The sequence below is a fragment of the Cygnus olor genome, chromosome 4, assembly GCF_009769625.2.
Source record: "Cygnus olor isolate bCygOlo1 chromosome 4, bCygOlo1.pri.v2, whole genome shotgun sequence".
In the NCBI taxonomy this organism is placed as follows: domain Eukaryota; kingdom Metazoa; phylum Chordata; class Aves; order Anseriformes; family Anatidae; genus Cygnus; species Cygnus olor.
The window spans coordinates 10399489-10412131 of record NC_049172.1 but is presented as its reverse complement, the minus strand read 5'-3'; the positions used below and the strand labels follow the sequence as shown (position 1 = coordinate 10412131).

The window sequence follows — 12643 nt, the reverse complement described above, 5'->3', positions numbered from 1 at the left end:
TTTTCATCTAAACTTTTTGTCAGTTTAAGCAAGACACTTGAATATAAAACAATTGCATTGTAATGTGCAAAAGGTATGTTTAATGCTCATGTAAGGTAACGTTAAACACTTGCTGTGCAATTTTGAACTGCCACTGTAACTGTTCTGAGTAACTCCCAATACAGAAGGTTGTAAGTGGGACTGTTTTATTGCTGTGCTATTTTCTTCAATATCTGAAGGAGCTCCTAGGACTTGGAATTAAATAACATCCCAAAGATAACACGTGAAGGTTGGTTAGGCTGACCTAGGATATGGTTTTGGCCAACCAGTTAGGAAAAGGGGAATAGCATTTTCCAAATTAAAGCTTTAGGTAGGTGAAAGACATATAAAACTTCTGTGTTTATCTGTCTTTCCTCCTCTGATAGAAGCTCAGGTCCCAAGCAGGGTAAGGAGCAGAGTGTTATGTGTGGGTGAGAGGAAATAAATATTAGATGGCCACATTTGTTTTCCTGCTGTATCAGTTTTAAAAGAGTATTCCTCCTTTGCTGCTTCTCTACGGGTTGCACGAGCATGTAACACTGCAATAGATGATTCGCAGAAACATCAGCCATTAACCTCACTGTAGTTAGACTACAAGAAAGAAGAAGACTACTCCCTGTTGTTAAAAAGCATTGATTAGTCTGCAGTGGTGCTTCTCCCACGGACGCTGACAGTGGAACTGAAGTGATACTAACATAACTGAATACATTTTGGGAGGGAAATCGTAGCAAAGGAAGAGCAACGTAGCTAAAAACTGTGGGATTTAAGTTTCTAAAGTGCCAAGGACAGCATATGCTGAAGTCCCAAGAAATGCACTCACTACTTATTAGAGGCCTGCATTGGCCTAGGTCTGATTAATAGACTCCTTTTTAGAATAATATTTCCACAGGATCAGTAAGTTCTGTTCTGGATTTTTTCCCTAACTTCAACTTTCTGTAAATGCTTAGCATATATTGATTAGAAGAGACCATTATCCTTTTTCTACATTCTCCTTTGATACCTTGAAGTAATTATGTAGCATAAGATTTTTCAGACTCTTTATACAGATGACACCAATTTGTGTTTTTAATGAATAAGAATTGAAGAGAATGAAAGGGAGGAAGTACAAATGATTTTATCTCTGTGGAGGATGCATATTAAGTTCATAATGTGTTCATTATTTAAAGTGAGTTTACTTAAATTTAAACTTTAGCTTCACTTCAGTCTCATTCCTTTCAAATTTTCAGGCGGTGCTCTTTATCACTGGAATTATTATTTAGAACTACTCTCAAAAAACCACCATTTTTATTAGTTAGAGGGTATTTGTGAGCTACAGACTCTTAGTTGTGCCTTCTGCCCTGGTAAGTATTTCCACAGACTTAAGTGAAAATTTCCATTTAGTGTGGCCAATTCATGGCACATTTACTGGATGCTTTAAATAGTCTGAAAGGATAGCTAGTTTCTGGGTGAGGCCTCAAAAATCTTAGTATTATCTAAACTGAGGATTAATATATATATATATATAACTTTCCAAAGGTTTTCATTATATTTTCTACTCTGCCTACTGTGCATTGTACATTATTAAAGAGTACTGCTCCAACATGCCCTCCCCCCCCCCGAAGCAAATTAACATTTCTTGTGAACTCCGTTCTTTTGTGGAGAAGTAATAATGACTCAAGCAGCTCCTAAAGTTTCTCAGATGAATCAGAATTTATTACTTGTAAAATTAATGGCCATTACACTCAGTGATACTGTGCATAAACTGTCATTTACAGAAAAAAAGCACCCTTTTTGTAGGTAGCTGTTATCGATAACAGACCTGTGAATGTTGCGTAGAGGATATGAACAAATGCAGCATGTGAAGGACATCATTTGTGAGACTTTTGCTTGTCATCTTTTGTTCCCTTTTTGTACTCCTTTCTTTTGTCTCTTAAAGTCAATTTTAGTTGTGATTTGTTACAGCTTTTAGAGGAGAGAAAGCCCATTCTAGCCAGTACAGAGATGATGCCTGACTTCTGCTTTGGATCTGGCTTGAAGCCTCTTCAGTGTTACCATTTTTAGGGAAGTATTCACCTGCCAATGGGGACTGAAGCAAAGTGGAAATTGCTGTGTTTTTTTTGTTGTTGTTTGTTTGTTTTTTAAGATTCAGTTATCTTGCTCCTTACACTGGTTTAGTTTGTCTTAACTTTAAAATCTTACTTCTTCCTCTTGAGCTAAATCCTTACGTTCACCAAGTGTGCTTATTAAGTCCCGTGACTGAAAAGAGTTGTAGTTCAGTTTTGTGAACAGAAATATGCTAGTCAGATATGATTAACTTAATCTAGGTCATATATCTTAGGAAATGCACTCAGGAAGGGTTGTTTAGAGAGAGACGATCTACCTCTACTTATACCTCCATAAGGACTTTCAAGTCTTATCAATGGCTGGTACAAGTTTGGAGCAATTTTTTTTGTGTGTGTGTGTTGGAGCAATTCTTTGACTTCTGTGTCTTGTTTCTAGTATAACTAGATATAACAAAGTCAGAAGAAAGTGTAATAAGACATAAAGTGGGGATTTGGACTAATTTATAGGAACATAAAATGCTGTGCAATTCTCTGTCTGTGTAACGGGGATAATGTATTTAACAACAGCAGAAGTCTAAGGATTAATTGGTTAATGTATTCATAGAACCCTGAGCATGAAAAGTGTGCTCTAAATGTTTTCTAATAGAATTTTCTCCACTACCTAAAAAAAAAAAAAAAAAAAAAAAAGTACATTCATTGCTTTAAAAAAATGGGAGAATTCCATCAAGAACACAGATAATTAAAATCATATTAATAGATTTTTAGGTCTTCATTTTCCCCTTGAGGCCAGGTGTCCCTGATTTTTTTTTTGCTTTCTTTTATTCTTTTTTTTTTTTTCCTTTTCCCCTTCAAGCAGTGTCCCTGACTCAGTTGTCAAAGACTGAGAAGCAAAAGTGCCCATCTAGCTTTGAACTTGATACCTGCAGTGGAGTTACAAGGTTAAATAAATGGGGTGTGTGGTTTCTTTTTTTTTAAGCTAAGCATAACACTTTAAAAAGATATTTTTTCCCCCCTCCCCTCCCCCTAACATATTTTTAGGCTGCATGCACTCCTGCCTATGTCTCTTCCCCAGTCCCAGCTGAAGATTTCAGGGGAGATGAGAGCTCTATTTTGTTTCTCCCTTGTATTGCAGATAGGGGGAGGAGGTGGTTATTAGAGAGAAGCACTCTCACTCGCTTGCTCTCTCTGTTTCTCCCTCTCTGGCTGATAGCACTTATCTCTCGCTCTCTCTCCTTCTCCTAGGTGATCCATTTCTAGGCAACGTGCTGGCTGGTGCTGGAGCTGCCAGCTCTCTCTGCATCCCACTAGCAAAGCGAGCTCCAAAAGCAACCTGCAGACCATCATCTGCCTTCCTCTGCCTTGCTCTGGGCACTCCTTCGCTCTCCTGCCCTGTCCAACCACTACCTTGCGCGACAGAGACTGCACGCCGGGCTTGATTTGCAGATTTATTTCTTGATTTTTTTTTTAATTTATTTTTTTCTTCTTCCAGTTGTGGGAAGCGATTTTTAAGCCGAGGGTGGGGGGAAATCTCTGCATTACTATCCGCATTACCTTGAAGTTCACTTTGTTTTTTGGCCTCCGGGGGGGCTTTTCCTGCAGTAATCCGGCTGCTGGAGCCGGGGCTGCCTGCCCTCCCGGCTCCCCGCTCCTCCTCGCTCACTGAAGGCGAGCCTATTGCTGCGGGCTCCTGGGGCTTCTCCGGCCAAGAGGGTTTGTGTGTGTGCGTGTCTGTGTGTGCTTGTGCCTGCGTGTGTGTGTGTGTGTGCGTGGGGTGGGTTGGAAGTTGCCGTGCAGCAGCCGGGACCGAGCGGATCCCTGGACCCGGCGGAAGGATGGGGATTGTCTGACCAGCAGAGGCGTCTGCTGCCCGCCGCGGCTCCCGGGCTGGATGGATTTGCTGCCGGAGCTCCCAGCAACTCTGGCGCTGCCCAGGAGCCCCCCGAAGTGACACGGGGTCTCGCCGAGGAGCCTCGGGCTCGCTCCCTCGCTCAGCCGCAGCCGTGCGCCAGCCAGCGGGATTTACACGTCCCTCCGGCACCTCAAACTCTCGGGCTGCCCGCGCCGCGCCATCCTCCGCGGTGGCACCGCTCGGCGAAGAGAGCTGTCGTTGCAAAGCCTGGACCTCCGCCGGAGATGGAAGTTTTCTCCCTCATCCTGGTGGTGTCCGTCTGTTGGACTCGGAGCTGGAGAGCGGCGATTGCAGATTCGATCATTCACATCGGTAAGGGGGTGCTGCGTCTGCCCGTGCCGCTGCTGGACACTTTCCCAGCTCTCCTTTTGCAACCTTCTCTCCTCCTGGCAGGCTTCCCTCCTCTCTTTTATCCCTCGCTATCTTTGCCGGTTTTTGTTCTTTCCCCTCTTGCAATCGCTTCCCACAGGATTCTCGGGCGTCCTCTTTCCCCCCACCGCCGTGTGCGGGGTAAATGTGCGTGCTTGAGACCTTGAGGTTTTGCGGGGCTGACGAGCTGGGGGGGGGACACACAAGGTTCGGGGACACTTCCCCGCTCCCTCCCCACAGCCCCCCAGCTCCAGCCTGCCGTCCTCCTACCCTCGGCCGGGGATGGGGGTCACACCCCAAGCCTCCCCCCTCATCCCCAGCCACGCAAAGCGCCCCCCTTCGCCTTCCTTCTCCTCTCCCCCGGCGGAACAGGTGGTTTGGCAACGTGAGCGCTTCCCCTCCGGGGCTCGGGGGGACTCCTCCGGCCGCCCCTCTCCCCCCTTTCACCCCGGGCGCCTCCCGCGGCCGCACCGGGAAGGGTGCCCGGCTCCCCCGGCGGCGGGTGCAGGGAGGGCGGCTGCCGGCGGTGCCCCCCCCCCCCCCGGTTATTGCTATGCACAGCGCTATGCCGGGCTTCCCCTCGCCGCCGTGATCCGGGAGCCTGTGTGTTCCTCCCCCCCCACCCTCGCGTTGAGCCGACCGGGTTTGGCTCCCGCAGCGGGCAGCCCCCCCGCCCAGTACTGCTCCGCCCGGCCGGGGGGCGGCAGGGAGAGGAAGGAGGGCGCTGCCCCCCCCGGCCGCTCGCCCATCTGCAGGCACCGCACGCAGGCGGCGCAGGAGAGCGAGGCGCTGCCACCGGGGAAGGGGCTCCCGGGGACAGGGTCCCGCCAGGGCCCTTTTTTTTTTTTGTCTGGGGGGGGGAGGTCCCTGTGCAGGGCCTGCAGCTTCCCGCTGTCCCCGGGGGTGGCTTTATAAACATGTCCGCCCGTGCCGGCCGTGGGATCAGCGGTGGGTTTTTGGGCAAGTGGACGTGGGAACGGGATTTGGGCAGCCCGGCCGGCCGGAGCTTTGTGCAGGACACCGGCATCTGGGCAGAGATAAGCCTGCCCCCCCACCTAGCCACCCCGCTTCCCACGCCGGAGCTCACGGGCGGCTGCTTCCCTTAGGTCCTGCAACTTTATAGGGGTCACTCCTCATATCTGCGTGCGGCCGGAGCATCGAATAATGCACAGAGGAGGCATCGCTCTGTGCCCTCCTTTTAAAGGAAGAAGGGCTTGAATTTTAGTATTATTTATTTATTTATTTTCTCCCGGTTGTAAGCTGTCAAAGCGACACTAGGAGACGGTTCTGCCTTACGATTTGTTACTGAGGATCTTGCAACAAAGTGATCAGATCTTAGGATCTGGGGGGGAATTTTGACTGAGTAACAGATGAGGAGTTTCTTTGTAATTTTCTGCTTCCCGTCGTCCTGGCTAGAGGAGCTTGTTGGGTGAGCTGTATGTCTGCATTAGCATCAAGGGAGACAATAGTTTCTTTTTTCCACGTTAATGGCATTTTTGCTCATTTCAGTTGTTATATATGGTGAATACAACACGTTTTACCGCTTATGCTTTTTTATAATGCAATTAGTGGTTAGATGCATCAACACAGTAAATCCTCACTGAAAGAAAAAGATACCAAAGTAGTTGCTTCTCACACGATTAATTTGTCTTGAGAGACAATTAGTACAGTTGACAAGGGGATTAGCTCCTTTTATAGACTGGTTTATGTTGCCATGAATATGGCAAATTGATAATTGTTACACAGAGCTTTAAATCTATTAAAATGAATAAGTTGAAAAGAAGTGACCTGAATTTAGAACTGTTTTAACCGTAAGTGGGGAAACAGCTAAGCATTGCAACTTGTACAGCTCATGGATGAAAATTTGGCCCCTAGTATCACCTCTGCATTTTAGGCCCTGACCCTTTCTGTTTTCTTACACTTGTGCTGAGTAAACTTATGGATAAAATATTTAGAGATAAATAACGTACTGCATTTATTTATATGAGTTATGAAAAGGAGTAGTAGGGTACTCTATGAACAAATTACCTACAGAAGAATTCATAATGCCAAAGAAGAAAACAAAATGCTCACTTCAGGGGAAAAGCAATACTACCAGAAGTAGTACTGATGCCTTAGGCAACAAGCAAAGCAAAACCTTTATCATTTCCTAATTCTACAGTGTTTGTAAATTCAAGTGGAAAATGTTTTCCTATGTATGGAAGGGGGACGTGATCCTAAGAGATATCACATTACCTGTGCAGTCTCGTTTTCCTGATGGCACATACTTTTTCCAATAATAATACACTAACTCTCTTGCTAGCCTATGTATCATTTGATGTGTTTTCAGCAAAGGAATGCTTTCTCTATCCAAGTATGTTACCAGCTGTTTCTCAGACAATAACAAGAATGTTAGAATTAGTGTGTAGATTCATGGTTGTAGTAGGGGGGGAATGATAACTGGTTCTTACCTACGATACACTTTCTCACATTTCTGTCCTCTGAATGATTATATGTGCAGCTTTTGATCTTTAGAGTAGGTCTGTGTGTATGTAAATGCACATATTTAAAAATAAGCATTTTCCTATATCATATTTTGAATGTTGGTAGGGCTGCTTATAGTCTGTACATTTCTGCTGGCCTGCTATTATAAATAGAAGCTGGCAGTTCAGAAAGACTGCATTAAGCACTGTTGTGAAAATGTTGAAATGAATCAACTCCACTGCAATGTTCCTTAACCCTGTATTAAAGGGAAAAAAAAAAAAAAAAGGGCAGGGTTACCATGTCAAAACTGCAATTCTGTCCTATGCTGCTTCCCTGAGCCCATGCATTGATTGAGTAATTTCATCAGCCCCGCATTACTTGATTGCTTAGAAGTTTCCTAATGATCTGTATGCTGTAGGAAGAATCTGAAAGTCGTGAGTGGAATGGCAATGATTTTGTGTTTTATGAGGCTATTCAAAAAGTCGCTCTGATTTATGTAGCTCAAAAGCTCCAAAGTCTTTGAGATTAGCCACGCTGCCTGATATTTTCTTCATACATCAGTCGTCCCACACTCCTCACTCCCTGAACAGGAGTTTAGAACAGTGCTTTAATTAAGCAGGGATTAGGTGGCATTCCTTGTCAACTGCACAATTTGTGTATGCTTTGTATTTTCTGCAGTTGATGGTCTAATGCTTTTATATTTTGTACTTAACACCCATTCTCATTTCTTCCCTTGACATATGTACATAGTAATATATCTGTGCATACGGCTATCCTATTTCTATTGTGCATATAGAAATGTAGGCACAAACATGCATATTAAATGTGGCGAAATCACCAAAGGCAGTGGCTACATACTATGGGTACAAACGTTTTTGCTGAAAAAAATACACTGAAGCATTTTTTAATATTAATTCAATACAGCACTGCACAGCAGTAGTTTGGATACCCTGACTATTGCAAGTTGTTTCTTTATATTTATCGGTGCTTTCAGGCATGTTCTCTCAGTTGTGTACTGCCCTTAACTTTATTTTCAATGGTAAGTTTAGATATATACATATATAGTATAGTTATATAATATGTTTTTATAGAGAGATATGTATATATACACATTATACATATATATATTATATATATATATACTTTTTTTTTTTTTTTTTCAAGAGAGAAAAGTAGATATGCTCTTCCCTTCCTCCTCTCAGCCTGTAGACTTAGTGGGCCAGGAGAGGTAAATTCCTTGTGTTAGGCAAACTCTGGGCATTGCTGGATCCTGAGATGGTTCATACTTTTAAGCTCTTCTGGATAATAATGTCAGGGCAGTTCCAACATGGGGTTTAATACTTATTGAGATTATAGTGCCCTTAGAATATAAAAATATATAAAAATATTTGTAAGGAAAAGGGAGTTGTCTAGCTTGGTAATATTCACATCCACATTTTGTTGTTAGCTGTTGTACTAAAATGCACTTGGTTTGTATTGCTGTGTGCATCAGTAGCCTTCTTAGAAGGTATATAGTGTATGTCACTGACTTCATTACACTATTCTCACATGTTTTGCAAAGAACAGGACAAGCAAGCTAAATGGATTTATTAAAAAGAAAAAAAATAAATAAATCCCCAATCTATATGTGCCTATAGCACCTGTAGTATCTACAGCTGAGTGTTCAGGTCTCTGCCTTGCTGTAGAATGTACCAAAGTTATTTGCTTAGTTTAAACATACATACAGTTGAAAATCTGAAGTACAGTGCACTGTGACTTAGCAGACAGTAGGTTTTGTTAGTAGCTATGTTCTACTTAAACGCACAGCATGCGTGACATCCTCTATGTTTCTATGCACACTGTGTCTCCCAAGAGCTTAAATTTGCACTAGTATTTCAGTCCCTATAATGTGTTTTAGTGCCAGTTACTCTGCAGCTAAAGAAGGATAATTTTCCATGCTGTGGACTGCAGCTTGCTATCCTCCAAAGGCCTGTTTGCCATTAGGTGTCACTGCTTTCTGGAGTGTTTCTTAGTGATCATCAGGGCCTGATCCAGAGTCCATCATGATCCAGGTGAGTTGTTTTGTTACTTCAGGAGATTTTAAACTCATCCTGTGGATTGCTGACTACAGCAGGCAGCTCCTATTCATGGTTTTAAATAATTCTTAGCATTATTTCAAGTTCTTTGTCCTTTATAAAGACAGAGAAAAAAAAACAACCATCTAGTTTCAAGTGGCTTCCGAACAAATTCCTGACATAGCAATCACTGTGGCTGGTGATGCTCTGTGCTTTCAGATTACTGCTTATAGATGCACAGAGTCTTTATTCTCACAGTACCATCTTTGAAAAAACACACTGGAGAAAAGTCTTTTAAGACTGTGACTACATAAACCTACCAACTAAGGTTCATTTAACTTAATGAACAAAGGCATTAAGTATGGTTCTCTTCCACTCCCTGGCCCTGTAAAGCAAGTGGTATTGGCAGAAGATTACTTTTGTAAGCCATTAGGTTACTCCCTAGATATAGACTTGAACTTACATCATTTTCTTCCATTTGATATATAGCTATCTATAATCTGCCATGGCAGTCTGTTTTTTGCTGAAAATTATTGGAAGCTTTTGCCTTTTTAGTTTTGTATTTTCACTCTTTGTCACTGCTGTTCCATTTCTTGATCTTATTTCAGCATACTAGCAATGGTTTTAAAAATGACTTGTACAAAAGAGTAGCTCTATTTGGCTATCAATTTCTAATTAGTTTTCCTAATTAAATGAATTATGTATGAAAGCACGGTAAAACTCTTTTTACCTACCGACCCTTCAAACATAGTTAGTGTTTTATACCTTCAGTGTTCAAAATAGTTACTGGGCATAGCCAGTCACTTTTGGTTTTTGGACTTGAGTGACCAATAGGAAAAGGAAACTATTTATAAAATGGTCTATATTTTGAACAAATATCAGAAAATAATCAAAATTTGAATTTGTGTTCTGTAAGTATGTATTACAATACATGATAGCTTGGTATATGGAAAACGTTGACTTTGGGTGGTACGCTCGTGAAGAGGCAAACTAGGACTGCCTAGTTTTGCCTAGTTCACATCTGCAAATGCAGGTGTCAAATTCAGGTGTTTCTTTTTTTATTAGATTTGGACTCCAGAAGGAACAAATTGTTACCTAACCTGTTGAGATTGGAATAAAACTTTGATTTCAGAGGCATACTTGCCATCATTGCTGAAGTCTGGGCAGCTCCACACCCCTCCAACCCATACACCTTGTAGTCCAGGTCACGGTTTTCATCATGCTGACACCCACCTCTGACAGCCCCAGATGTCCTCATTTGTTTGTGCTATCTATGAATTCCAAGAAGCAAACATGACAATCCCGGCTCAATACTAAAGCATAACACCCAGTTAGCCAGCAAACCCTGTTGTTACAGCTGGAAACTGGGCATAAAATGGGGCTGAGGTTTCTCTGAAGCATTTTGCACCCTAGACTGACTGGCAGTCTGGCAAATAGCTTCATGCTTGGCATCTGGAATAGAAGTGCTATTTCTTTCTGTCTATGATGTTGTTTTGTCTTCCTACACTATGAACAGTATCCATTAGGTGCCACTTTCCTGGTAAGCGTAGGGATTGACCTCTCAAAGCTGTAGAAAATGTTAAAATGAAGCTGTGGACTCTGTTTTCATGCAAAGTCCAGTTTCTTCCCAAAAACTTATTATCTTGGGCAAAAATGCCTTGCAAGTCAAAGTGCCCCTTCACTGCATAATAAACTACTGGAGAAGATGCAATACTGAGCTGCTGGAATGTGATATTTGGCACTGAATATGTGCTAAATGCATGTTAAGTAAGTGTAGCACTAGCTAAAACATCTTCAACACCAGGTAATGAAGGCTTGGGTGAAACCTCCTGAGGTCAGTTCTTGGCTAGCTAATTCATTTGAAGCAGTGTGCAGAGAAAAGGAAAAGATGTTTTCTCCCGCTATGATGCAGAATTTAATTGTGTATACTTGACATAGAGGTAGTAATTTAAACATAGAGTCTACCATGGAATAAATTAGTGCTGGATGGGTGAGGAAAGGGTGTGTTTCTTGTGTTACTTTTATGTCCGTCAGTATCTTCCTACGAGTGCCAGAAGGGCAATTTCCTCTGTTACTCTTCATTATAGGTATCGGGCTCTATTTTCTCATTATTCTTTACCAAATGCTTATGTGAGAAATGATGGTGCAAGTGAAAGATGCTCTTGTGCCTGGAACCACTGTAATTAATAACGGTTATGTGACTTGGAGAATTATTACTGATCTATATAACATGGAGGACACAGACTGAATTGAAGGTTAGCAGATGAAATGTATTGGCATTTGGATGACAGTTATGAAACTTGGCAAGAGAGAAGGCTTGAAATTTTGTAGTGTTGTAATTTTGTAAGTTTCAAAATTTATATACTAGTTACAATGATAATAGACTTAATTCAGCAGAGGAAGCATTTGGTATTCTGTATTGTACTGCAGAATGTACTTCAGCCTGAGAGCCCTGTTCCTGCTTCGGTCTGGTGTAACCACATCAGGTCAGGGAAGGGATATTCTATGAGATGTAAGTGTTGCATTAAAAATCAAAACCAAACAAAAAACAAAATGGGATACTTGTTTTATGATAAGAAAGGATAGCAAAGATAACACAGTCACTAGAGTATTGAGTATTTTTGCATAGTATTCAACTTACAGTGGAAGACTTTGTGCAGAGGCAAATATTGCATTTTATGCAACTGTAAACTGATGGATATCCCATTATTGTGTGCAGGGATAGATTTAAAGTAAGAATCTGTTGCACACATTAGTTTTGAGATGATGTGGAAGTAGGGTGGAAAAAAAGATGAAACGGAAAAAGTTTCCTGAAACTTATGCTGGGTTTATATGACAAGCTATGCTCAGGAGGAAATTGAAAAGGAAGCTGAGTAAAAATGCAAGCAGATGAGGAAAACAAGATATCAAAGGCAAGAGCCACTAGTTTTCTGTTTCTGTTTTTCCAGGAGCTGTGTAATATTCCTGTAAGTGCTATGCTAAATGAAAAAGTTCTGAACCAGAAAGGGGAAAATGTGAAGGCATAGAATTTAAATGAAGAATTATACGTGTATTTTAACCTATTAGATAACACTGTGCTGAAATACTAATTATTCCTAATTGTTATATTTGCTTTACCCATGAATAAAATATCACATATCTAATAAAATATGCAGTAAAAATCACTATAAAATTCCTCTTGGAGCCTTTCATGCAGATTTAAAGGATTTAATCTCTTATTTCTTCATTGCTTTTTAAATCATTAACTTCCTATAATCAGTTGGATTGTTAAGGCCAATATCCAGTGAACCTAACAATAATTGCTTGTTTTGAAGAACAATTTTTCGTTAGTCCAACTGTATCTTTCTCAGATGCTTAAATCAAGTTGGTGATTTCATTATAATAATTAACTTGCAATAAATCAAAATCAAATAGTACCTCTCTGGTGCTGTGGAAAGTAGCTCTGGATGAGAGCTGCAGAGAGAGCAGAGGATGACATGTCAGCAGACCTGAATGTTGGCCTGGATTTGCTGTGTTTTATTTTGCTATATACAGATACCATTACGACCGCTTTAGCAAGTCCATTTTAAATAGAGAAATGAGAATATGCATAGAACAGGCTTTCCTGCTTTGTGACTCCAAAAGCTGCTCAGGACTCAGATTTGATGACAGGAGGTAACTTGGTTTATTTTTAAAGCGCTCAGGACTCGGGTCTGACTGGCTGCCAGTAGAGCTTAGCCTCCCGAGCCACTGAGATGTTTTGAAGTTGTCAGTTGTCTTTCTCAGGTGATGAGATACTCCTGCAGAGT

The 12643-nt window shown here is 41.9% G+C and overlaps 1 protein-coding gene across 2 annotated transcripts in view; it reads left to right on the top strand.

Moving 5' to 3' along the window:
* The window catches only part of GRID2 (glutamate ionotropic receptor delta type subunit 2), an 805832-nt gene that overhangs the window by 67831 nt on the left and 725358 nt on the right, over positions 1 to 12643 (top strand). For both annotated transcript variants that reach the window (XM_040555872.1, XM_040555874.1), the window contains exon 3: positions 3303 to 4281. In XM_040555872.1, coding sequence (XP_040411806.1) covers positions 4194 to 4281 — 88 coding nt within the window. In that variant the 5' untranslated portion in view covers positions 3303 to 4193. The remainder of the gene's footprint in view (positions 1 to 3302; positions 4282 to 12643) is intronic.